This window comes from Polypterus senegalus, chromosome 10 (assembly GCF_016835505.1).
Source record: "Polypterus senegalus isolate Bchr_013 chromosome 10, ASM1683550v1, whole genome shotgun sequence".
NCBI classification, from domain to species: domain Eukaryota; kingdom Metazoa; phylum Chordata; class Cladistia; order Polypteriformes; family Polypteridae; genus Polypterus; species Polypterus senegalus.
The window spans coordinates 165986054-166013458 of NC_053163.1; the positions used below are offsets into that span (position 1 = coordinate 165986054).

At 44.3% G+C, this 27405-nt stretch overlaps 2 protein-coding genes across 2 annotated transcripts in view; one reads left to right on the forward strand and one right to left on the reverse strand.

The window, feature by feature from the left end:
- The window catches only part of dph5 (diphthamide biosynthesis 5), a 43602-nt gene extending 30303 nt beyond the window's left edge, over positions 1-13299 (forward strand). The window contains exons 6-8 of the mRNA XM_039767309.1: positions 3784-3823; positions 10057-10160; positions 12673-13299. Coding sequence (XP_039623243.1) covers positions 3784-3823; positions 10057-10160; positions 12673-12908 — 380 coding nt within the window. The 3' untranslated portion in view covers positions 12909-13299. The remainder of the gene's footprint in view (positions 1-3783; positions 3824-10056; positions 10161-12672) is intronic.
- A 4673-nt stretch (positions 13300-17972) lies between these two features.
- slc30a7 (solute carrier family 30 member 7) lies at positions 17973-27367 on the reverse strand. The gene is made up of 4 exons (XM_039767312.1): positions 25964-27367; positions 20709-20799; positions 20193-20342; positions 17973-20098 (listed from the first exon to the last, which is right to left on the reverse strand). The coding sequence occupies exons 1-4, from the start codon at positions 26137-26139 to the stop codon at positions 20051-20053; spliced, it is 465 nt and encodes a 154-aa protein (XP_039623246.1). The 5' UTR covers positions 26140-27367; the 3' UTR covers positions 17973-20050.
- Between the last annotated feature and the right edge of the window lie 38 nt (positions 27368-27405).

Sequence of the window (27405 nt, forward strand, 5' to 3'; positions counted from 1 at the left end):
ATGATTGAAGTGTTTAAAATTCTGAAGGGAATTAGTACAGTGGATCGAGACTTGTATTTTAAAATGAGTTCATCAAGAACACGGGGACACAGTTGGAAACTTGTGAAGGGGAAATTTCGCACAAACATTAGGAAGTTTTTCTTTACACAAAGAACGATAGACACTTGGAATAAGCTACCAAGTAGTGTGGTAGACAGTAAGACGTTAGGGACTTTCAAAACTCGACTTGATGTTTTCTTGAAGGAAACAAGTGGATAGGACTGGCGAGCTTTGTTGGGCTGAATGGCCTGTTCTCGTCTAGAGTGTTCTAATGTTCTAATGTTCTATCCGTGACAAGCCAGAAGCTAGATCAACCCAAAAAAGTGCAACATAAATAGACATCAAGGGGAGTGAAACGGTATGTCACATGAGGGACAAATGAAACTTCAAGGCATTCAGAAGTAATTCTTATGAACACAATTAGCACCTCTTGTAATTAATTATGTGCTCATTTATAAGTTTTAACAAATTCACAGTTTTGAAGTTTGTTTGTTGTTTTTCATTCAGACCAAAAATATATGAGAGCAAGTCAGTGATTCTCTGCACTTTTGTGATAGGGGGGCATGGTGGTCTTGCAGTAAGGAGACTCAGATCCTCCCTAAGTGATATTCTCCCCCGTGTCTGTGTGGGTTTCCTCCCACAGTCCAAAGACATGCGGTTAGGTTAGCTGGTGACACTGTGTGAGTGTCCGTGTATTCTCCCTACGATGGACTGGCACCTTGTCCAGGGTTTGTTCCTGCCTGGTGCCCTATGCTAGCAAACGCATCCCCCCCAGACCCCCACGACTCTGATTTATGACTTTGGTAATATGTTTTTTTTGGGGGGGCGCTAGTTGTACTGCTTTCCCCACACACACATGGAAACACGGAGTGCCCGTGGTCACCGAGGTAAAGTTTCAGCCTTGATCAGTCAGATTCCCTTTGCTGTTTTCTCTCAGTTCCACTCTACATTTGCACCATAAAAGATGAGCGAGTGGTGATCTGCTTTTTAGGGTCTGAAAGTGTACCAGGGACCAAAATCCTCACTGGTTCGTCTGAATGGTGGTACTGACTTTCTCAGTGCTGTTGTCACTTGTGAATATGGACAGGTGTCCCAAGTCATTTTCATGCTTAACACTTCTCTGACCATTTTTGAACTTCTCAGTCCATTCATAAACACCGCAGTCTCCTTATGAAGCTGAAAGCCTTCTATGGATTTTCGCACCTGGTACACGTTCAGCCCAGACAATGCAGATCACTGGTCGCTGATCTTCTTTGGTGCAAATAGGGAGCATAGCTGCCATGTTTTTTCCTCGAAAGCAACAAGAGATACTGACTGATCAAGTGGGACACTTTACCACTGAGACCACAGACACACCACGTGTCCACGTGTGTGTCGGAAAATCTATACAGCCAACCAAAAACAAAAATTCCCTTCTGTGCCGTTTTTGTGGTGCCAGTCCTGTATGAACATGGCCGGAGAAGTAATTATATTGTTGTTTTTATCTCCTACCATCTTCTGCCAGGTGGACATTCACTCACTGGTTTGCTTGCTCACTCACCTCACCCATCCCAAGACCTGGGCCTTTATTGTGTAATTGTGGCCTGTTGTATTTTACACTGTAACGCTCCATCACCACATATCCAGATAAGTACATTAGCCTCTGTAGTATGACACATCAGGCAACTCTGTTCGCTCTTTTGTCCCACTCTCCAGATCTTGTTCCCTTTGTCTTTCCAGGGGGTGAGAAGTCCTGGCTCACTATTTCATAAATATGGTTTAGGGCAGGGCGGCACATTCTGTTCAATAAATTGAAAACAACACTTCAACTGGATATAAGTGACACAGGCTGCCAAAGCATGAGCTCAAATAAACATTTCTCATTACTCCTCAGCTGAAATCCTGGAAAGTGTCCCCGTTTGTAATAGCAGGAAATGATCGCTGCGGCAAGTAAGAGAACAAGAAGTTACAGACTCCGGTCAGCAAGAGGTGAACCGCTTGTGCTCTCTGGGCAGAAGTGTAGATCTGCGTCCTGGTAGTGAGCACCTAGATGACTAGAGGAGACTCTCTAATAAATCTCTCCATAAACTTCAGCTAGTCAAGAAATCTGAAGCTCGAACCCCGTCTATTCACCATATTACTCCGTTCTTGCAGCAGTTTCATTGGCTCCCGATTAAAGTTTCGAATTAATTTTAAAATTCTGCTGTTAACATTTAAGGCCATTCATAACCTCGCCCCTCCATATCTGTCTGACCTTCTCCATGTTGCCATTCCCTCTCGTAACTTTAGATCCTCCTCTTCCTCCATCCATCTGACCGTTCACCTCTTGCCCGTCTGACCACCATGGGGAGTGGAGCATTCAGCCGTTCTGGAACTCACTACCTACTGAGCTTAGAAATACCGAATCATTTTCAACTTTCAAATGTAAACTTAAAACCCATCTGTTTAAAATCATGATTACAGTGGATTTGTTTGGTTTTCATTTTTATATTTTCTGTTTTTTCTGATTTTTTAAGTTTTGTTTATAATGTGTTTTTTACTTATTGTTTGTTCAGTGTTCTTGAGTGCCTTGCATAAATAAAAATGTATTATTAACCACCGAGCCCACCTAAGCCTGTGGCGAGCCATATCAGCCTCCTCATGCACACGTCAGCTGACACACACTCACCTATCCTGTCTTGGGCCTTGGATTTGTGTTACTGGTTTTGTATGTCCAAATTCTTTCAGCTCTTTCTAACCCACACCTTTATGTAGGTAGATAGATAGATCGATAATCCCTTGGGGATTAATACATAATCCAGCAGCAGTATGCTGATAAAAAACAATTTTAATTAAAGAGTGATAAAAATGCCATCCATCCATCATCCAACCCGCTATATCCTAACTACAGGGTCACGGGGAGCCAATCCCAGCCAACACAGGGCGCAAGGCAGGAAACAAACCTTGAGCAGGGCGCACACACACACACACACCAAGCACACACTAGGGACAATTTCGGATCACCACTGCACCTAACCTGCATGTCTTTGGACTGTGGGAGGAAACCGGAGTACCTGGAGGAAACCCACGCAGACACTGCGAGAACATGCAAACTCCACACAGGGTGGACCCGGGAAGCGAACCCGGGTCTCCTAACTGCGAGGCAGCAGTGCTACCCACTGTGCCACCATGCTGCCCTTTAAAAACGCAATGCAAGTTAAAAAATGCGAGGTAGGTATAACAGACAATAACTTTGTATAATGTTAACGTTTACCCCCCCGGGTGGAATTGAAGAGTCGCATAGTGTGGGGTCTCCTCAGTCTGTCAGTGAGCAGGACGGTGACAGCAGTCTGTCGCTGAAGCTGCTCCTCTGTCTGGAGATGATCCTGTTCAGTGGATTCTTCATGATTGACAGGAGTCTGCTCAGCGCCCATCGCTCTGCCACGGATGTCAAACTGTCCAGCTCCGTGCCTACAATAGAGCCTGCCTTCCTCACCAGTTTGTCCAGGCGTGCGGCGTCTTTCATCTTTATGCTGCCTCCCCAGCACACCACCGCGTAGAAGAGGACGCTCGCCACAACCGTCTGATAGAACATCTGCAGCATCTTATTGCAGATGTTGAAGGGCGCCAGCCTTCTAAGGAAGTATACAGTATATATATATATATATGTTGTAGTTTTTGTCATTTTAATTCCTTGGCGATGAGGTTATGTAAAGATTTCACTCCCTAAGTGTTTTGTGTTTTTTTTTTTTTGTGGCTGATATTGTTCTCTCCTCTCGTCTACAGATATCAAAGTTAAGGAGCAGACTCTCGAAAACTTAATGAAGTAAGTAATCGTCATGTTTCCATGGAGCTTATTGTTTAAAAAGGGGATGGGAGAGCTGATATATAATTTCAGAACTCAGGCTCACTTTAATTACATTTAAAGACGGTTTCCATGATGAGATTTGAAATCCACCCATATAAAGTTGCATTAGTGGATTCTGCTGCTTCACTCTGCCTGTGCAGATCTCTGTTAAGGGATATAAATGCTGACAATGTGTTCACAATATCAGCCCCACGATGCAGTGCCTGTGCAAGGTATTCACTCCACTGGATGTTTTTACATTTTATTGTTATACAACATTGAATCACAATGGAGTTAACATGACATGGATCAACAAAAAAAACTCTTTATAATGTCAAAGTCAAAGCAGACCCCAGCAAAGAGTTCTAAATTATTACGAACTAGCAAAATACCCGCACTTCGCAGCTTAGAATTAGTGTGTTAAAGAAGTTATGAAAAAGAAAAGGAAGCATTTTAAAAGTAACGTAACGATTGTCAATGTAATTATCGTAGGCTTATTTTAGTATTGACAGTGAATTTGATGATTGTAAAGAGTTTAATTTATGATTGTAAACGACGCCCTCGGGCTGTAAAACGACCAAGCTGTCTCCTGAGCTTACTGTTGAGCATGCAACGTACAGTTGGCCATGTGAGAAGCAATCTTGTGTCAAGTCAATGGCAACCTTTTTTAGAGTCTGGCCCTGTGACTGACTTATTGTCATAACGAAGCAGACCCTTACTGGAAATTGGAGGCATTTGAATTGGAACGGGAGGTCAGAAGGTGTGAGAGGGATGCGAGGAATAAATAAAGTCTCCCCTGAGCCAGTCCCAGTGAAGACATGTGCAGAGATTTGATCTGAAGCCTGGTGCCGTTACAAAGCTTTGGTGGTGTTAAGTTTCGTAGTAAAGCAGTGGAGTAAACGAAAAGGCAGGAGTCCCCAGCAGGAAGACGTGAAGCAAGGCCAACAGTAACAGGCTTGAAGTGGTGGAGTAAAGAAGAAGGGAGCAGTGAGCCTGACGAACAGCTGAGGAAAGTAAGGAAGCGAGTGAGGAGGCACATGAGAGCGGGATGTCATTAATGTTTATGTGACAGGTGTCTGGTCACACTTACAGGTAATCTAATTTAGATACCATCCAAATATCTGACTACGCCACCCAGTTTTATTAAGAGACTGGGAACTCCTGAAATTTACCAATAATAGCACACAGGTTTCTTTGAATTGGGCGGTGAGTAAACACACAATGAAAGACACAACAGTAATTTCAGGAAAAGCAGCAGTAACTTCTATTACACAAGACAATAATAAGTACATGGAAAAGACAAATGAACATAAACAAAATTTAACGCTATCAAGAATGAATTTCCTTTTTTTTTAAAGGAAAACACACAGTCCACACTCTAAAGTCCATCAAAAACAGAATTGGAGGATACAACCTTTAGTGGTGCAGAGTCCAGTTTGCGCACTGTGTTATCCTAACACTTAATCATTCAGCTGTCCACGGATGCACTCTGTTCACCAGACACTCGTTACCCAACAGAAGTTGTGTCAAATCATTGAATCCCTGTCAGTGTCTCTTCATCATTCCTTTTTTTTCCACTCTGGGCTCCTTGTGTTGCTGTCACCTAGGCACGCCTCATTTCTCGTCTGCCAGCTTTGCTTGGTCCTTTCATGTGGCTTCCCTCTCTCCCTGGACCCACAACCGGCGTCTCCTTGGGGAACTGTCTCTTCCTCCCTAGAAGTAAGTGTTGCCGTCCTTGTTTCAGCCAGGTACCCTCGTCTGCCTACGAGCCCCTGTGCTCTGTCCGAGTTTCTCGGTAGCGTTCTCAGTGGACTGTCCGTTTTCTTGCCTTCTGCTGCCCAGAAGCTTAAATCTCCTTCAGTCCCTGCAATTATCAGTTCTGGACAATCGGATTAAACAATGGCACATCTACATTTCCTGGGTTTAACAATTAATAAAAATGCAAGTTAACAAAATGTATTGTTACCAATCATGAATAAGTACACATACAGTATGCTGATTAGAAACCAATAGCGTTAGACATGTAATATCCAAGTCAGGTAAATACACACATCCTCCAAGGGAGGAGCAGGTCTTTTATCACAACTTTGTATTGTTTGTATACTCAACCAGCCAGACTTCAAAGCAGCGACTGCTTTGCCAGACAGTAATACCTACATCCTGCAGACAATCCTGACACAATCAGTAACTGGATTATCCAGGAAATCGAAAAACAAGGTCCCCTTCTGACATCTATAGGCAGGGAGCCATCCACGTGGTAGGTACGCGGACAACGGGTGTGCGGAAAAAGGAAGGGGGACCGGGGGCGGCCTTTGTGCGTCTCTGCCATGAATTAAATCCTCTGTTAGCGGAAATAAGGAATGAAACCTCCAAAAGGAGAGGTCAGTTCCGTAGGTTCCTTACGGCATAATGGTGAGAAACGCCAAAAGAAGACGTTATTTTCGAAAGTTCGTTATGGGGCACGGCACGAAATGAACCATACTTAACGTATATAAGTACAGTGTAAATGATGAGCATGGGTAATTTGGGCTTCCTATGTATATTGGAAGTCGCAGAAATAGTGAGGAGGGGTTTCCCTCGCCTGCGCCACCACCTACTCAAAGCTTCATGATGCTCCAACAATGATGGACGGATTAAAAGGCAGAAGTCTACATGACCATCATCATCATCAAGCCCTTCCGTGAGAACCCTAAATCCAAAGAGGACTGTTTCATTTATGTTAGGTAGAATGCCCAGAGGGGACTGGTCAGGCAGATTCATGGTCTGGAATTCCTACAGATTTTATTTTTTCTCCAGCCGTCTGGAGTTTTTGTTTTTTCTGTCCCCCCTGGCCATTGAACCTTACTCTTATTCAATGTTAATTAATGTTGATTTATTTTGTTTTATAATTGTGTCTTTCATTTTTCTATTCTTTAATATGTAAAGCACTTTGAGCTACTGTTTGTATGAAAATGTGCTATATAAATAAATGTTGTTGTTATTCCCCTATCTATGTATACAGTTTAGGGGGTACACCTGTTTCACCCCTTGGGTGTTGCAATAGGACATGAAACATACCTAACCTTTGTAAGTACACTGCAAGGAATGAGCACACGAAATTTCAGCTTTCCACCTGTATGGAAAGTGGGAGAATTAGTGAGGAGTCAGTGAGGGCTTTGCCTTTTATATGTAGAGATATAAAACACTAAATAACTGATTGCATAAGATTTCATCCCCTTCAGTGTGACAGTCCTAATTCATCACTGATGCAGCCAGTTGGTTTTAGAAGTCACATCATTAGTTTAATGGAGATCACCTGTCTGTGGTTTTAGTTTAAGGCAGTAAAAACGTACCTGAATATTTGTGGTGAGTCAATATGGTGGTCTTAACTACACAATCTACACAATGAAAGCAGGTGAACTCTCCAAACAAGTCCATGAAAAGCTCAAGTCAGGGGATAGAGACAAGAAAACCTCCAAGTCTGTAAATGTCCAGTTAAATCACAAGTGAGGGAAGACCTCTGACAACTCTGAAGGTGTCACAAGCTGCAGTGTCTGACATTGGAGAGACTGTGCAGACTGCTGGTCTGGTGTTTTACCAGTTTCAGTATTTTAGGAGAGTGGCAAAAACTAAAAAGCACACACACATGGCATCTTAGAAGAAGGCACACGGGAGACTCTGAAATCAGCTGGAAGACGGTGCTGTGGTCTGATGAGACCACAATTGAGCGTTATGGCCATGTTTTCACTGCACATTATTAAAAACTCACCATCCCCACCGTGAAGCATCAGGCTATGGGTTTTCCTTCTCTGCAGCGGGCTGTGAAAGGCTTTTGAGGGTAAAATGAATGCAGAAAAATATGGAGAAATTCTGGAGGAAAACCTGACGTAATCTGCAAGAAACCTGTGCCTTGGATGAAGATTTGTTTTCCAGCAAGATGTAAAGCCAAACCTCCACAGGAATGGCTTGTAAACAACAATGTTAATGTCCTGGAGTGGCCAAGACAGAGGCCGAGCTTGAAAAAGGCTGTTTACTCCTGATGACGTGTGACACCTTGGCAGAAGAAAAGAAGAATATGGGGGAAAATGGCAGAGCTGACAGAGAGAGACCTGAGCACACAGACTGATGGCTGTCATGCCCTCCATCTGCTGAAAGCTGACTTGATGGGGGTGAATACTTACGTGATCAGTTCTTTTGTCTTATTTGTAATTCATTTGCAGAGATCTCTTTTCACTTTGACATTAAATAGTCTTTTTCTGTTGATCAATGTCATAAAGCCAAATTAAATTCACATTGTAACAAGGAAATGTGAAAATGTCCATAGGGGTGAATTCTTCTTATAGGCACTCTGTGTTCATTTGTGGCTGGATTTAAGTTGAATGTCAAAAATGTTTAAATCCAGGTTGTCAGTGGAATCTGAACCTCTTCATCTGCCATGTGGTTTGAAAGGGGGCTGGAGGTGGGTCAAACGTCTCCGTCAATTGAAGAAAATTTATTAACAAAAAGAAACCTGACCCTGTAATTGGTGAAGGATTAGGGATGTTTGTAATATGAAGTAGCCCATCTGACATATACAGTGGGGGGAAATGATCATGTGATCCCCAGCTGAATTTGTAAGTTTGCTCCTTGAAAATGAACAGTCTGTAATTTTTATGGTAGTTTCATTTTAATGGAGAGAGAGAGAGAGAGAATATCCACCAAAAATCCAGGAAAAACACATCACATTAAAGTTATAAATTGATTTGCACGTCGTTGAGTGGAGTAAGTAATTGATCCCCTACAACCCAGCCAGATTTCTGGAACCCACAGATTGGCGATTACAATCGAATCAATCAATCAATTCCAGATGCTCCTGATCTCAACTCATGTTGTGTATAAAGCCCACCTGTCCACAGAATTAATTTGTTCCATTCCAACCTCTCCACCATGATGGGCAACACCAAAGAGCTATCAAAGGATGTCAGGGACAAGACTGGAATGGGCTACAAGACCACTAGCAAGAGGCTTGGTGAGATGGTGACAACTGTTGGTGCAATTATTCGGAAATGGCAGAAATATAAAATGACCATCAATCACCCATGATCTGGAACTCCATGCCTCAGGCGGTAGGATGATCATGAGAAAGGTGAGGGATCAGCCCAAAACTGCACAGGAGGAGCTTGTTAATGATCTGAAGGTGGTTGGGACCACCACAGTCACCAAGAACACCATTGGTAACACACTACGCTGTAATGGATTGAAATCTTGCAGCGCCCATAAGGTCCCCCTGCTCAAGAAGGCACATGTATAGGCCCATCTTAAGTTTGCCAGTGAACATTGAAATGATTCAGAGAAGGCTTGGGAGAAAGCGCTATGGTCAGATGAAACCACAATCAAGCTCTTTAGTATCAACTCGACCTGCCGTGTTTGGAGGAACGGAAATGCAGAGTATGACCCAAAGAACAACATACCATCCCCACAGTCAAGCACGGAGGTGGAAACCATATGCTTTGGGGCTGTTTTTCTGCTAAGGGTACAGGACGATTTCACCACATTGAGGGACCAATTGACGGAGCCATGTACTGTAAAATCTTGGACGACAACCTCCTTCCCTCAGCCAGAACACTGAAGATGGGTCTTCCAGCATGACAATGACCCAAAACATACCGCCATAGCCTTGTGCAGGTCTACAATCTTGTCCCTGACGTCTATTGACAGCTCTTTGGTGTTGCCCATGGTGGTGGAAAGGTTGGAATGGAAGAAATTGATTCTTTGGACAGGTGTGCTTTATACACATAACGAATTGAGATCAGAAGTATCTGGAATTGATTGATTGATTGATGGGCACACAGCCAATTTGTGGGAGCCAGAATTCTGGCTAGGTTGTTGGCGATCAAATCCTTACTTCACTCAATGAAATGCAAATCAATGTATAATTTTGATATGATGTGTTTTTTCTGGATTTTTGGCTGATATTCTGTCTCTCTCCATTAAAATGAAACTACCATAAAAAAGAGTTTGTTGATTTCTTTGTAAGTGAGCAACCTTACAGATTCAGCAGGGGATCAAATACTTGTTTCCCCCACTGTATAGAGGGATTGACTGGAGCAGGGGGCTGCCTTCTTCATGTCCCAGGTTGTTAAAGTTCTCTCATAGGCACGATGAATACAGAACAGGAACATTTTGAGCTTCACCATCACCTTTAGGGAATTGAGATCAGATGGATGCTAAATTGTTCTTTCTTTTTCATGCAGGGGGCGAAAAGTGTATGAGCCACCCAGGTATATGAGTGTTTGCCAAGCTGCTGAGCAGCTTCTTGAAATCGTGCGGCACAAGAGGGAAGAGAATGAGGACCTGGGTAAGTTCATCACATTACACACTGCGGTGCATTCAAATGCATGAATACAATAAAGTTGAGCTGCTTTCCATTCCATATGCGCCCTTCCTCTGAAACACATAATTTGTTACTTTACGTCCATCAAGGTTTCATGTGAATAGTTGGGGTTTTGGTATTTTTTGCATTTCTGTTGTGATTTGACTGGAAAAAGACTAGAGGGAGAGGTTTCAGGGCATCTGAATTTCCATGTGACTTTCTGTAAAGAAGTTTCCACCAAGTTGGTTGTTAACTCTTTGTGATGCTGATTACTTACTCCCGGTGGCTTAGAAAAGCTGCAGCTTATCTCACACTTTTGAGGTACATTTGCAAAAAAAAAAAAAAAATTCATTCAAAATTCATACAGCAGGACCCTTGGAGATGTGGAAGTTGAGTCTTTTTGCAGAAGCCTTTGCCCAATTGCCAGGGGCCTTTGTGTAACTTAGCAAAATGAAGGGGTTAGTTGGTTTTGTGGGTGACAGGGAAGGGAACACTGCACGGCTTCCAACCTACACACACACTGGCAATTAAAAGTCTGCTTGGCAACAGTATGTTGTGCCTTATGGTCATCTTCTGTAATGTCCACTTCAAGACTTGGACAACATACACAGCCACACCAGCCAATAAACAAATGGAAAAAATCCCAGATACTTGTGGGAACTCTCTGTCTAATGCCTCTGAAGAGGTGAAGGCTACAGGCCACTCTTGGCCAGATGACAAGAAACCAGTGGCAAACACACACTGTGACCCCACTGGGAAATCAGAAAATGTGAGCCAAGGCACAGGAAAACAGAGTCCGGATGCCAGTTTTTGGAGCCAGCTTCCTTATGAAGTGAGCAGTGCTGGCAGCTTGTGTTGGCACAGGCAGCAAAACATTTTTCAAAATTAGCATCACTAATATTTTTTATGACTGCCAGTCTAAGAATAAAAAAATTCTGTGCATGTTAGTCATAGTGCCGTTTTCACTTCAGACGCCCTTCAAAACCCTCAGGCTATACCTGGCACGTCTCCGGGCGAAGTAACGCACAAAAATGAGATATTTTTGTTATTTGATTATGGTTATGCATACAATTACTGACCAAACAGAACATGGATCAAGGTAGACCTCTTGAACAGGTTTGTGGTAAATATACGGTGCTGTGAAAAAGTATTTGTCCCCTTCCTTGATGTCCTCTTTTTTTTTTTTTGCATATTTGAGTGGTTTCAGATCTTTAGACAAAATGTAGCATTAGATAAAGAGAACCAAAGGAAACATAAGACACCATTTCTAAGTTGCTGCTTTATGTACAGTTTTTAAGTTGTTCAACACCTCTACTGCCCATGTGAAAAGGTAATTGTCCCTTAAGCTAAGTTTTACAAACCAACTTACAAAAGAGTTCAACACAATTGAGTAAACATCAGTCTGGGAGCGAGTGTGACAGGGCAAGGTGGCAGAATTGATCACCTCAAGTGAAGAGCTCAGAACAAAATACAAGCGAGTTTCAATTCCCAGGTTACAAGAACCTTAACAGCTAGCTGTTAGATGGAAAGAGACATTAAACACATTGAGGGAGGCAGAAGTTCATATGGAGGTGAGCAGCTTGTTCCACCAGCTAAGAGCTGAACGAGTCTGGGTTTTGATTTAATGCTACACGGAAGTGGCATCACCAGGCACCGTTCATCAGCAGACCTGAGTGGGCAAGAAGTAGCACAAGACCCCACAAGTCTCTCCATATATATATATATATATATATATATATATATATATATATATATATATAGCTGCTGATCCACTGACTACTCTGTAGGTAGCTGAGCAAAGTTTATCGATAATTTGACTCAGTTGAGCCCAAGGCTTTCAACCAGTTGGGCATCACAGAACCCCACAGAGTTGCTGAAACGAGTAGTTCATGTCTGCAGAATCTACCAGTGTGTCAGAATTAAAGCATAGAAGTGAGGGCTAAAATTCCTCAACCACACTGTGAAAGACAACAAGGCCTGAAACTATGGGGGCAATTACCTTTCACATAGGTGATAGGGATATTCACGGAGTCAAGAAAGTCCTGATTTAAAAACTGTACTGTGTCTTCACTTGGGTTCCCTTTCTCTAATACTGCATTTTGCCTGAAGGTCTGAGGCCATTCATTGTATTAAATAGGCAGAAGGAGAGGAAAAGGGGCAGATACATTTTCACAACACTATACTGTTGACATTACATTCCATGACATTCACAATCTCTCAATCCTGTTCATGGTTCTGGAGAGTCTGAGGCATCTGCAAGAAAGAAGAAAATGCAGACTGCACACAGACCATGACTGGGCACCAGGGGGTAGCGGCACTAACAACTGCGACACCGTGCTGCTCCGTATTCTGTAGCGTTACAATGAATTGTCTTACACTGCTTGCTATCATCCGTTTGCTAAAAGGCACTTTGTCATGAAGACTGCTGTGCCATGTTTGAATGGTGCCCACCCATCAGGAGTTGACTGCACTCGCTTTTTTATATATCCATCTACAGCCATTTCTGAAGATACGGTCTGTGTGGGGCTATCAAGAGTGGGCTCTGAAGATCAGAAGATAAAGGCTGGAACCTTACGGCAGTTGGCATTGGTGGAACTTGGTAAGCCCCTACACTCCCTCATCATCACTGGACACCTTCATCCCATGGAGCTGGACATGCTGAGGCTGTTTGCAGTGGATGAGCAGAGTTTGGCTGCACTCAAAGCGGTGGACAGCTCCACTTTCACATCCTGAGATGCACTTATGTGAGGGGCCTGACTGCTGCCTTCTGGGAGGACACCCCTCCCAAATCAGTGTTGCCCACCATTCTACCTAAAGGTGATGAACTGCACATTAAAACCTTTTCTTCTTTAATGAGAACTCGGTTGAACAAGGGCTGCTAAAGGAGGGTCTTCCTCTTTGTTCTCTTTACGTATTTGCCAGCTTTTCTGCTGCCACCAAACAGCTTGCGGCTCTTTGAAAAATATGAACTACATCAAGACAAAGGTCAGGTAACTTGAGGCTGTATGAATCATGGCACCATTTGTACATCTCTCTTCAGATTTAAAGAAAAGATTAAACTACTTACTAGAAAGTTAAAATTCTATTATGAAGGTCTTTAGAATTAAAGTTTCTATCAACAATACATCTACCAGCTACTTGATACTCTCATACTTTTTGTATGGAAATGTGCTATATAAAGAAATGTTGTTGTTGAGATTTTAAAGAAAACTGAAAGTCAACGTGTGAAGGAAGAAAGAAGCTAAAAAAAAAGAAAAGGCAGAAAGGAGAGGTGGAGAAGTGTTCCAAATTTAAACTTCTTACCCACTTTAAATGACACAGCAACGCTTACGAGAGAGAAAGCAGAAATGAGACGATGTACTGTGTTAGGAGGACAGCCAAGGCAGTCTGGTCAATATCATACATTTAATTGAAAGACTTCCTTCTATAAAATAATCCGGTACCCCTTGTGCACGAATGTTAACCAGCAGTACACGGCAGTGTAGGATTAGAGCTTTTAAATTGAAGACTTGTCTCTCCCACTCATTCATTGGTTGAGAGCCCTGTCTTCAACTGAAAGGCACCATCCCACCTGAACGACCTTCCTGTTCATGCACTGCTGTAATCTCTAAACATATTTATTTAATAATATTTTATCCAAAAGAATACATGCATTTTGAGAGTATGATTGGGTGACCTGACTTGTGGATTATGCAAGAAGAGTAGTGTGAGATTTTTTTTCGTAGATGTGGTAGCCTCTTTAGCGTTATGTTGATGTTTATGTTTACCCCCCCAAGAAAAATGAGCCAAAAATTCAACAAGAAAAAATGTTATTACATGTAAGAAAGAAACAAGGAAAAACCAAAACATCAACATAAATATAGTGGGGAAGGCATGTCCAGTGTCCTTCATGTGACGTCAGCCACCAACGCTCAGCCCAGTGCTTCAACTGGGACAGTAGAAGCATCTTCCTTTATACACTTTTCTTATGGTTTTTTCTGTCAGTACCTGATCCATCCTATCGACGCACCCCTTGTTTTATTGTCGGTGCGGGTCCACTGCAGGCTTTCTCTTCACATTTTAGGGGCCTCTCGAACCCAACACCGTCGATAGTTATGAGCGAATGAGTTGACAGATGGGGACAAATCACACAAGGAGCAAGGGGATGGCGTAAAAAGTGTTCTGTGCTTTTATTAGAAAGAATCAAAACAAAACCAGAAACAGTGTCCACGGTGCAGTGTTCAATATAATCCATAAAAACAAGTGAATAGTGGGGGATAAAAACACAATAAATAAATCCATTCAAAGCAGAGGTTAAAAATGCAGTCACCAGCTCCTTCAGATCCCTGCCCACCTCCTTCTTCATCCCACCAGGCTGACCCATAACTCATGAGATGAAGCAGCCGTGATCTCCTCACAGTCACTTCTCCTGTCATCCTTCTCACACCTGCATTCGTACCTCGGATCCCTGGGGAGGTCTTCAGCCATGCTCGCCCACCACTCCCCACACCATTGGTCAGTGGGGTTAACCAGCACCTACAGCTCCACAACTTACGCTCCTTCGTGGGGTCCCTGTTTGTGCTGCCTATCCTCTCTAGGTGGCCAGATCATTGTACCCAAGACTGCTCTTCAGCCAACTTTTAACCTCTGTTTCTTTTCGTTCCATTTTTCCCCCTCTCTTGCACTCACGCTTCTCCAATTAATATGTGGGGCCGTGGCCCAGGTGTGGCGATTACCAGCTCCCAGACTGTTCCTCACTGTGCACGTCAGTGTGGAAACGGCTGCGGCCATTTGTGCCCGGGAACCACTTAAGACACACTACCATGCTCCCTCCTTAAGCTGCAGGTTCGGAGTTTATTTATTTTAAAAGGCAATGAGCCACAGACCTCACTTTACCACAGTGTGCTACCTCGACACAAACTCCCATATTCCCCCTGACAGAAACATTGATGGTTGCTGTATTGTGCACAGTGTTGAGGAGGCTCTTTGTTGTTCTTCCACTTGTATCACAATCATTTTGCCTTTTAGCCATGCACCTGCCTTCATGCGATCAAATTCATCAGGCCTGTCACGCCGGTTTGGTCATACGGTGTGGTAAGCATCAACTTCACAGTCCATGTTGACGTCCAATGAACATTTCACATTGTCCTCACTATTGTTTGATTCAGCTAAAGGTTCATTTTCCATTTGTTCTGAAACTGGCTCTGTAACTTTTTGTTTACACGCCATTGTGTGTTTTGGTTGAAGGCTCCGCCCCACTCATAAATATCGATGAGTTACATCAAAGAAATATTCATGATTATTTTGGCAGCGTGATGTTATTTTACCCACTAGATGGCAGAAGAATACTGTCCTGAGCGCAGTTTAGGTTTAACACTGTACATCAGATTACAACGGCTTAATCCAAGAGACTCTCGGGGTTAACTGTTTTTACATTGAATTGCAAACCCAAGACAAACTTGGGGTTAACGCTAAGGAGGCTAAGAACATTTAATCAAAAAAATGCATAAGCTTTACTTATGAGTGTATGACTTCACATGAGGATTATGTGAAAAGACTAATGTGACATTTTTTTCATAGACTTGGGAGCTTTTCCCCCTGCATACTTTGCTCGCCAACCTCCGTGTCTGCACTATGCACTAGCCTCTTTGCGGTTCTGTCACTCAGATTTTTATTTTCATGGGAATTGTTACATATGCATAATAGAACTAACCATCTATCCATCCATTTCCCAACCCGCTGAATCCGAACACAGGGTCACGGGGGTCTGCTGGAGCCAATCCCAGCCAACACAGGGCACAAGGCAGGAAACAATCCCAGGCAGGGTGCCAACCCACCGCAGGACACTAGAACTAACCATTTTACATTACAGCGAGTAATTAACCATATTATAAAAAAAGAGTAAAACGTAATAATTTGAAAGTAAATTATGTTTCATGTTGTGTTAGAGTTATTTGTTGCATAATACAATTTTGTTCTGTTTGGCTTTGAAATCAACACGCAAATACTTTTTAAACGTATACACTTTTACTGTAAAACTTCAGTAAAAAGAATTTTTTGGATTAACTTTTCGTCAATATCGCAATGAATTTTAATTCTGTGTTTGGACTTTCATCGTGACAACGCAACGTATAACTACCCGTGAGTGAATTTCGTTTCTCTCTCTCTAATTAAAATGACATTTTCGAATGTTTGGCTCCGAGATTTGTAAATTGTCTTTGCTATTCTAACGGGAAACTGTTAACGTTTTAATATGAACTAGCCAACCCGTGGTGTACCATACGCCGCATGATAAGCACAGGGAGAAAATTAACATTTGAAAAATCGGTAATGTAATAAATCAGCAAGAAAAGCAACATTGTAACAATGCACGGAACGAACCAACACACAATCGTCCGTGACTGAAAACTGGTGGACCGCCATCGCTCATGTGCCCACCTCCAACTCGTCACTTGAGTCGTTGTCGTCTTTGCACAGTCCAGATGCACCCTGTGACTCACGTAGACTTTCCGTGTTTCTGCAGGAGCATCGAAGAAGACGCATGTTTGTCGCGGATGCGAATTGCTGTATGTAGCGTGTAAAACAGTTTGCTATGGTGCACGCGGTCGTGCGTCGTAACCGAAAACTCGTTTTTTAAAGACTGCTTACTTCATTGTGTTTTAACCTCAGTTGGAAAGGATTGTTTTAAGGATCCCATGGGATACCCCTCGCAAACCGTTTTACACGCTGCATATGGCGATTCACCTCCAGCGTGGCTCCTTCCTGCGTACGCCATAGGTGTCTTACTTAGTGAATCCACGCCCCTTCCGGCGTGCTTTCCATGGGTGTCTTGCCGTAGTGAATTATATATATAGATGGATGGCATATCAAGATCTCTTTTGGTTTGTAATGTTATCCCCTGAAGATGTACTACATTACCTTTCTTGGATACATCTTTTTTTCTACAGTACGATGTTAACGGTTGTAGATATTCTTTGTGATATTGTAAGTTGATGTTTTCATCTTCCGCACCATCACCACCAACTGTTTCAGCAGAGTCTAGTGATACGCGTTTAACTAATTTGCTGTGTAACTGATCAACATTGTTGCCGTTAATTCATTTGACTTCATCGTTTCTCGATACCAGGATTGCCAGTGTACTCATTTTTTTTTTCTGTTGATAACCCTTTGGGATGAAATTCTTCAACAAGATTTGGACATAATATGTCTTCTTTTATTGGGAACTTAAAGTGAGGAAAACGTTAAAATTTTAAAGAGCTGAGAGCGCAGGAACCGAGTCTGACTAAAGCATTCACACCAATGAGAGGTGAGTGGGCGGTGGGCGTGGTTCAATATGGCTGAGAGGAGGTTGGGACTTCTCATGGTGAAAGTCTCATCTCACGGGACTTGAAAAAAAATCTTCCAAAAAGTCTTGTCACAGGATTTTTTTTTTATATAATAGAGAGATGTGTTAATACTGCTTGCTATTGTCCAGCATTTGTCCCCAGTGCCTATTAAAAGTTCCCCCCTTGGAAGTTCTCACATTTTATTGTTTTATAACACAAGCACAGTGGATTTATTTGGACTTTTTTTGGCACTGATCAAGAGAAAAAGACTTGAATGTGTTTTTTCACAAGATATATCCAAGAACCAGAGCTGCATTCTAAAGGCAGCCTCAGCCCCAGGTCTACCCCCTTATAGGATCATAATTGTCTCCTTCATTTTTCTGAGCCTTCCTCGTCTTACTGGCTTGTCTTACGTGGCCGTCTTCTTTCCCAGGTTCATCAGGTTGTCATTTTAAGAAAAACAGAGAAAAAAGACAAAAGCAAACCATGCGTACAAACTGCAGTCTGATTTTATTAACTTCAGGAAGAATCAGATCATATAACATGTAAAAACAGTCCTGCTGCATCACCAAGTTCAAATTTAAAATCTTCTGATGGGATGCCCTGGGATTAAAAATCGGTTGCGGTGGAAAAAAAGGTACCCCCTAGCTGGCTCAATTCCAATGGACTGGAGGTTACTAGGGGGTGCTTTGTCACACTGCATTTCAAGAAGTATATTTTCTTTTATTCATTACAAAAGATTTTTAGAAATAATACCATCCCATTTCTATATTACACCTTTGGGTGTTGTATGGTGCACCGCAGCATGGCTATGGAGAACCTGAATCTGCAACCTCTTAAACTAGTGACCTATAGGGGGTGTGACGTGAAGCAGTAGGACAACCCAGTTGAACCTTTGAAGCCCTAAATGGGCCCAGCTTTCCAGTGACTGACAAATGGCAGCATCAGACTCGGGTAACCTGTACTTGGGGTCACCCAATCCTCTGTCCACCCCAGGGCAGCTCAAGCATGACCTCACCTCACATCCCATCCTTTGTCACTTTCAAGGAGGCACTTGGCCTTACCTGCGTCGCTATAGCCTGAACCATAGATTTTTTGTGAAGGCCCCTACCTGTGGGTCACCCTCCACGTCACACTTGCTAGTCATATTACTTCATGGTGTACCTGTGGGGAAATGGCCCTACATCACGTTGGGCATCTTGGCTGGCTAAAGGAATGTCTCTACTTCAAAACTGAACGCACGTAGACACCTGCAGATGCAGCCACAGACAGAGGATGTGCACCCTCTTCTGTTTAGGGTACAATCAGGTGGGCACAGCACTGAACTGGTACAGAATCGGTCCATGTGTGCACACCGGCCTTCACGTTGAACACGGACATGAGCGGTATAGTGCATGAGCGGTTTCAAAATCCAGGACCACGTGGACACAACAATGTGAAGACACGCGGTCACAGTTGCACTTGCCCGTGTGATACGACTGTGGACAAAATTGTCTTTACACATATGCACAAAACCTAAATTGGCCTCGAGTGTGCAAACCCCCAGAAACCCACACAGGTGGCACATTTGCCCTTCGAACTGCCTACACCTGCTGGCAAGTCATTTTCTGGTGACTCTTACTATGATGCCAGTTTCATCTTTTTTACAAGCCAGTCTTCACTGCAGATTCCCTGCAGACCCACTCATCCCGTCCACTTTTGTTGTCGAGAGGAAAAGCCTCAAGGGTAACGTTGATCATAAATTTATTTAGCATCTTAGATTTCAGTGAATCAAGTGAGGAGAGAAAAAGCAAGAGGACACAAGGAATGCAACTTAGAAGGATCTTCCTCAAGGGGGGGGCGTCAGGTGCAGATTTCCCATTTAATCACAAGTCCACTTCTGTGTCCAGATAAAGTGTCCGACAGGTGTGACACCGGTTATGCTGACCTGGTCTTTTTTGTTTTTGATTATAATTTATATAATTTCAGATGATGACAGCCGAGTGACTGAGCCCAGAAAATAAAACCACAAGGGAAAACGTGAAAGGGCCACAGCCAAGTCGCTCAGATATGAACACCTGCAAGATAGACGCCTTCTTTATTTTTTGCTTGGCTCTAAGTCTGCCTTCTGGTAACAAATGAGGTTGGCCCACTTGACCACACCTCCTGGGGGTCCTCATCCACAGTATTAAAAGGCACATAATGAAACCCAATATGGTTTGGCTCTGTTAAGTCTGCAAAGTGCAAACAACACACTCCAGCATGACCCAGTTACACGTGAGGCACTAGCAGGAGGTCCAGTCTCGACATTTATGAATCACAAAATTAATTAAAAAAAAAACACACAGGTGTAGGGATAAGGGGTGATAGACGGTGTCACAGTAGTTTAGATGGCATTGTCACATGATTGGCAACAGTTTTCTCCATGTGGCCTTCTGTCCTGAATGCATTCCAACTGGTCCCTTGGTGCTGGACAGAAGAGCCTACATGGTGTAGGGAAAATGGGGGGTTGGGCGGGGGGGGGAACTCATTTTAATGATCCCACGTGTTACCACAAAAGGCTTTGGTCCGAGGAGTCCACTACAAAGCGTGTCACATGGCAGCCACTTCGATCTGCACGTACAGCTGTCGTACTCCCACCTGAAAACAAACGAGAAAACAAAAGTGAGGTGGACTGACACTGCACACCCTGTCCCGCGTGGGAGCAACGAGGGGGCAGACAAAAGGCACAGACCTGAGTGAAAATGTTGTGCGTTTGGCTTAAAATCCAACGGGCATCAGCATCGGGGGCGACCACAAGCTTCAGTGTTCCAATGTAGACGTCCGTGCAGAGCGTCCAGAAGTGAGGCTCCTGTAAATGGTAAACGCCTTGAAGCTGTTGGACCTGTAAAGGGTGACGAGGGGTTAAACAACATGGAGTTGGAAACACACATAAGCTCATTGTTAGGACTGGCTCTGGGGGACCCATGTGTGAGCAGGGTAGTAACAGACTCCCTTTACAGTTGTCTCACAGTTCAATTACAAATCACATTTGAATTTACAAGAGGTGGTCGCTTCCACATTCCCCCTGCTGCACACCCACTCGCCTGTGCCATTCCGGATAAGAGGACAGCATAGTGGGTCACCTGCTCAACATCATTTCCAGATTTGTTTTAGTGGACCTCAACCCCCAGGGACCAAAACTTGAAAGGCTCAAAGAGACGTGGTGGACACACACACGGTAGTAAAATGACGGCTTGTCTGTACTTACCCTCTGGTAACACTCTGGCAGGTGGTAGTCCAGTGAAGGTGGCGTTCGCTGCATGAGTATTCCAATGGACTCTTTAAGTAGTGGCACCACACTGAAAAACACAGAAACAGCCATGACGCGCTGGACAGCTCGCTCAATTCAGATAAGGGAAAAGCCGAGTCCGTCCTCTGGGGATGAATCACAGTGCCGTGAAAATGTGTCGGCGGGCCCCCTTCCTGATTTCATCTTTTCTTGCTGTTTCTTAACCCCCAGTTGCTTCTGATCTCTGAACAAATTTAGTATAACATAAAAAGACAACCCGAGTAGACCTCATATGCAGTTTTTTCAAAAGATCATTTGATTTGTTAGATGAAAAAAGTTCACCCACACCCGTACCACCCCTGTGAAAACATAATTGCCCCCTAAGTCATTCAGTCAACCATTGAACCAAACTGAAATGGTCACAAATTAAATTAGACCAGATCCTCCCAAGCTTGACTGCTGTCAGCCCCATTGACTCTAAACCTCATTCCAACAGAGCCTAAAACGAGTGGCGCACCAGGTCTCGATCAAAAAATATCCCCCCAAGACCTGAGAAGGAAAGTTACAGAAATATATCAGTGGGGGGAAAAGCGTTACTCCATCACATGGGCACACTCAACATTCACATCCTTGGCATGTTTGAGAAAAAACCAAAGGATCCAGCGAAAGCCCCACTCAGACATGAGAGAATACGCAGATCCCACAAAGTCACAGACCGGGTGTGGAATTCCAGACCAGACGGCCCGATCCATCAAGAAGCAGCGTTGTTCATGGTGCCACCATGCTACCCTGGTATTGGTCAATTCCAGCTTTGTTTTATGCCCTCAACCAAATTTTTGAAATGGTGCATCACACCCTACACAGGGGTACCAGTCAGGCCACAAAATCCTAGGGACTGGCACAGTTACCGCCGCCACCACCTCAGGTTTCTTGACTGAGCCGTCAAAACCAAACTGTGGTGGCAAGCTACCCAACCACAGACCAATCAAACAACACAAAACAGAACCCCTCAAGCTGCCCCACCCGGCCCACATCCTGCCTCTTCTGTCACCTCCAGACTCAAAGCTTTCCAGCTTGGGTATGGGGCACCGTTATGTGCGGACTAACATGTTACTACGATTCATCAAATGTCATAGACAGATGGGACCCACGATACTACATGTCGACCCCCAAGTTTGCCATGACGGACTGCATTCCAGTACTCCCAAGGCTCCTTCACGTACTGTTGTCGCCCAGCACAAGTCATCGCTACATTGTCAGCAGTGACCTCGGACAATGGAGATGTTTGTTTGCATCTTTGGGGTACCCTGGGCGTCTCAAAGGAGGCTCTCTTGACCTTTAAATGCCCCCCCCAACTTTACCTCACATACTGTATTGGGACACAACATTGTCTGTAAAGCGTGCCTTACATTTCTGAAAGTCTTGGACGGTGAGTGCCTGTCAGGTAATGGCAGATGGGGTACAGGGGTTATATGTCATCTCCCTAGCTGGACCCTTCAATCCATTTCCCCACCCCTGGGAATCGACCATCACACAAAGGAGTGGCGGAAAGGCCACACCGCCCAGAGGCGCTCGCACACTCATCATAAATTCACACCGAGTGCTTCTCAGCAGCAGGGCAGGAGATGGAAGCTGCATGTGGGCTTTCAAGTGGGCCTCTCTGTTCTCCGGGAAACAAAAGGCCTGTTGCCATGGCAGCGGGGTTGAACACAAGGAATTCTGACGCTCCGTCGGGATTGGATGAGACTTTGGCTTGTGGGGTTATGGGTCTGGTGCTGCTGTCGTTGCCAAATTTAGACTTTTGAAACAGTGGACCCCCCTACTCGCCGCCAACATCTCATCACAATATCTTTTGTGTCAAATGGGCCCAATAGAAGTGGCAGCTTCGCCAGTGAGGCGTGCATTTGCCTCTTTGCCTAGAGGGGCGTCCCAGCTCTAAGGTTACTCCTCCTTGTAAAACGTGTAGCTGGTATTCTAGCGGTCAACATTGTAAGAGCTCGGTGAAGACCACTATATATGAGTAAACTGAACTGAATGGACTTTGTGGCATTCAACACACGAGTTGGCACACTGCCGCCTTCACACACATTGTACATACCAACATGTCACATGACAGTGGCTCAGAGTATAAATCAGGTAGTGCGCAACTAAGTATTGGAAGGGGCAGAATGAGTGACCTTAGTGGCTGGGAATGTGGCCTGACAGCTGGCACTTGGCCTCTCGGTTGAAGCGTCTCCCAAATAGCTGCTGTCACAATCATCTGTTTCATGGGTTTGCGGAGAGTGGCACAAAAGGCAAAAACTACCAGTGGTGGGCAATCCTGGGAATGAAAACAGCTTGAGGATCAACGAGGTCAAGAGAGAAAGGCGAGAATCACGCAAAACGGCCAGATAAGTCATATCTGAGTTCAACACTGGTGTGTAGGATGGCATCCCAGAATGCACCTCTTATCAGATGTTGTTTTGAATGGGCAACATCCACCAGAGACCATGCTGGGTGCACAAAAAACAAAGCAAATCTCCAGTGGGCACAGATGCATTAAAACTTTGTGGGGAAAAGTTAATTTATCAGACAAATCTGATACTGCGTACTGATGGAAGAGGAGTCCATGAAGCCATCGTGTTTGGTATCAGCAGTGGCCGTGTCTTGGTGGGGCACGTTAAACCTCTGACACCCACTGAAGAACATCAATCATATTGCGTGTTATCCGGAAGTGAGGCCCTGAATTTGGTCAGCAGCAATGTCTCCAGGCACGTATCATCACCGGGTAGTTCCAAGGACGTGACAGTGAGTCACTGCTTCCCTGCCCTTCAAATTCCCCCGCATCTCAGCCCTGCCAAGCATCTTTGGGATGAGGTGGAAAAGGCAGTTTACAGCAAGACTGGGCAGACATCCAGCGCTGCCACTGTCCAGGGCAGTCAGTTCCGCATGCCACAGCATTCCTGAACTAAACATCCGGCGTGTTGTAGAATCCATGCCCAGACTAATCTGTGCTGTTCTGAAGGCCACGAGTCGGCTGCACCCAATAAACCTGCAACTGAATGTGCCAGGAAAAAAAAAAAAAAAGTGACAAATGTATTGAAGCGGCAAACCACTGCAAAAACCAAAAAGGTGTGAAAGTAAACGGCGGTTACTCATAACCAAGAAAGGCGTCAACCTCGGGTTTGTCTGCACAGAAGAGACAGCAGCAGTCTGCCATGACACACCCTGTAGACAAGAGCAACCTAAAAGGCTGAGGGGCACCAGAAAGGCAGGGAAACACAACAGAGGGTATGTGGTGCAACACCGCCTTGGCACACAGAGTCAAGAAAACTAGCAGGGATGGGATGGGGACAGCACAGCCATTGGGGTAGAGCATTAAACAAAGTGGCCAGCCAAGGGGAAGGTCTGATTAGTGATCAGCTTGAGGGGTGAAAAATGAGTGCCAGGGGGAGAACCCCCCCCCTTCACAAACACCCCTGCACTTAAGACAAGAATCGCACACTTGGGTTTTACTTACTAACTAGCCATGTGGAAGACGACCAATAACACAACAAATTCCAAAAGACACTTGTACCTTCGGCGCCTTTCCTCGGTACCCTTGTATGTCTGAGCCGCTCTTGAATCGAGAGGGCTTCCCGTAAAGCCTCCTTCTCAGACATTCTCGTTTTGAGGTGGCGCCTCCTGTCCGCTTTTATAAGGCCCATCTTAGAAGGTGACTCTCAGCATGCCTCCTACTTCTTTACTCCTCCTTGTGTGGCTCGCGTCACCAAACTCACCAATCAGATTGCTCAGAGGGACCGGACACACACACACACACACACACACACACACACACACAGAGACCTTAGTATTTTATTATACCGGGAGATTCAAAAAGATTCATCCGATTTTAAAGTGCCATATTTTTACCGCTGTGAAGCGCCTAGGAACCAATCCCATACCAATTGAAAGAGAGGGTCATAGAGTTTGTGACTGTCACCAGAAGGTGGCTGTCTTCAGTCGGCGAGGAGATGGCGACCCCTGAGCAGAAAGCGTTTTGCGCAAATCGAGAATGGGATAAATTTGACCATCGCGTTGATGTTGTTGTCCGTACAGCTGGAGGAGGTCATACTGAGCGCTTGTAAAATTACATCATAAACTTTATGCCCACCTAAACCACTTACAGTTTACTGCATTGTTCTGTAATGAGGTGAAATTCAATCGCTTTGAAATCGGATGAATCTTTTTGAATCCTCCTGGTATTTAAGCTGCCAGGTTACGACAAACATTTTGTGAAATTTTTCAGGTAAAGAAGACAGAAGTCTTGAGGTAAGTAAGGTAAGTCCCACTCACCAATCACGGCACCCGAGAGGGGCGATGTGTTACATGTTGTCTCGTACATCCATCCATTATCCAACCAGCTACTGTATATCCTAACCACAGGGTCACGGGGGTCTGCTGGAGCCAATCCCAGCCAAAACAGGGCGCAAGGCTGGAACAAACCCCGGGCAGGGCGCCAGTCCACTGCAGGGCACACACCCAGCACACATTAGGGACAATTTAGGATCACCAATGCACCTAACCTGCATGTCTTTGGACTGTGGGAGGAAACCGGAGTACCCGTGCAATTACAAATTTCACTGTGTAGTGCCAAGCGTGTTTGTTTGTGCCTCTCGGGGTTTTGGCATTTGAGCATTCCATTAACGACATACATTTCATAACTGGAATTAAATTAACTCAATTATTTTTAGTTATTGTCACATTTGTCTTTGCTGAAATTCATCACATGGCCTCTTTTGTCACACTGATGACGTCACGGTGTTAAACGCTATATAAATATACCGCCGATGAGATAAAAACGAGCTCAAGGCTCTTTAGTGTTTGGGTATACTTTTTGGTGAATCTCCAAAGACATCTCACTACGCTGTGTTGTCCCGCAGCAGTGGGCCCGTGTTTATTTGACCCCCGGCTTCAACCAGGCTAACGGCAGAGTGCTGTGCTGTGTGGCTTTAAACTACCCAGAAGTCCTTGTGTTGCGCCAGCTTCTATCTGTTGTGGTTACTGCGTAATTTTCAAATTGCCTTTACCTTTGGAGTTGCCCTCATATTTACGGAGACTTTCTAGGACAAAATACCACTGAATTCCTCGAGTACGAAACACCCCGCTAGGATATAAATGGCTTCCAAATAATTAACAATTAAAGAAATCAGGCGTGAATTGGTCACTGCTTCCCGAGCCCCCCTTACCCCCCATCCCCTTGGTCTCTGACTCACCTCACTCCTATCAGTAAAGCGATGAGCATGGAGCAGATGGGGTCGGCGATCATGAGGTCGTACTTCTGCATTAACAGCGCGGATATGATGACGCCGATGCTTCCCAGCGTGTCGGCTACAATGTGCAAAAAGACTCCTGGGAAGAAAATAGGAAAAAAAAAAATAATAGTTAGCATTCCGATGGGCTGGTGCTCCCTACAGCACTCGAGTTCTCACCTGCACTCATTATAAGACACACGGACCGATAAAACGAGTCAAGACTTCACTGTGCACCAATCATGCGCTGAGAAAATGACGTCATGGCATACGGACTACACGGATACTTGATTATATGGAAATGACACAAACCAAGCGCCCTGGCAGAATGTTGGAGAAAACAAGTGAATACAATTGTTGGGTTGGATGGCATGGAAAAAAAAAAAAAACAAATTTCCGTGACTCTTCCAAAAGCTCACAGGTGCATTAATACATTTCTAAAAACTGTTTCAGGCGTGGGAAACCCTAATTTGTAGAAATTCTATAAACTTTTCCGAAATTTTATGACCAAACAAACAAACAAACTCTCTGCTGGTCGCATGGCTGGGAACCATAAAGAGTCTGCCACGTGTTGCTGGAGACAAGCTGCAGAGCATTACTGCCACCTAGTGGCTAAAGGGCAAAATGCTGTGTGAAATAAATGTGCACTGCTTGAAGATTATTAGACAGACTCTGGAAGTTTCTGTATAGGGTGGCATGGTGATAGAGTGGTAGGTGAATTGGCATTGCTGGAATTAACCCTAGAGTGCGTGTATGTGTGTGTTCACCCAGCAACGGACTGACGTCTTGTTCAGGTGGTGTTACTGAAATTACCCCTAGACAGACAGACAGACAGACAGACAGACAGAGATAGAGAGAGTGAGTGTGTCGTCCCTGCAATGGACTGATGTCCTGTTTACGTGGTGTTAACTGCACCCAGTGCTTGCTGGGATATACTCCTGCTTTATCCTGACCAGGCTAAGCAGATTTAGAAAATTGATTATTATTATTATTATTATTATTATTGTGTCTACAGCAGAGAAAAACATGCAAATAAATTAATGGAAGATATTGAGAACAACAATTATGAATACTGGCTCTGCGTCTTGGGCGTTCCCTACATGCAGTCTGCCTGTTGGTCCGTGTGTGTTCACCCGTGTGGTGGTCTGGCGCCCTGTCCGGAGTTTGTTCCTGGCTTGTGCCCGACGATTGGTGGGATAGGCTCCAGCTGCCCAGTGGCCCTGCTCTGGATAAGCAGGTTAAGAAGATAGATGTGTGAAAAAGTTTCTCCATTTTACACTCATGCAAGTTTATGAGAGACAGACAGACAGATGATATGCACATAATGCCACCTGAAAAGTGACAATACATCTCATCCAAGCTGGAAATAACCCTGGAGTGCCAGTCCATCCACTCCTACATGTCCA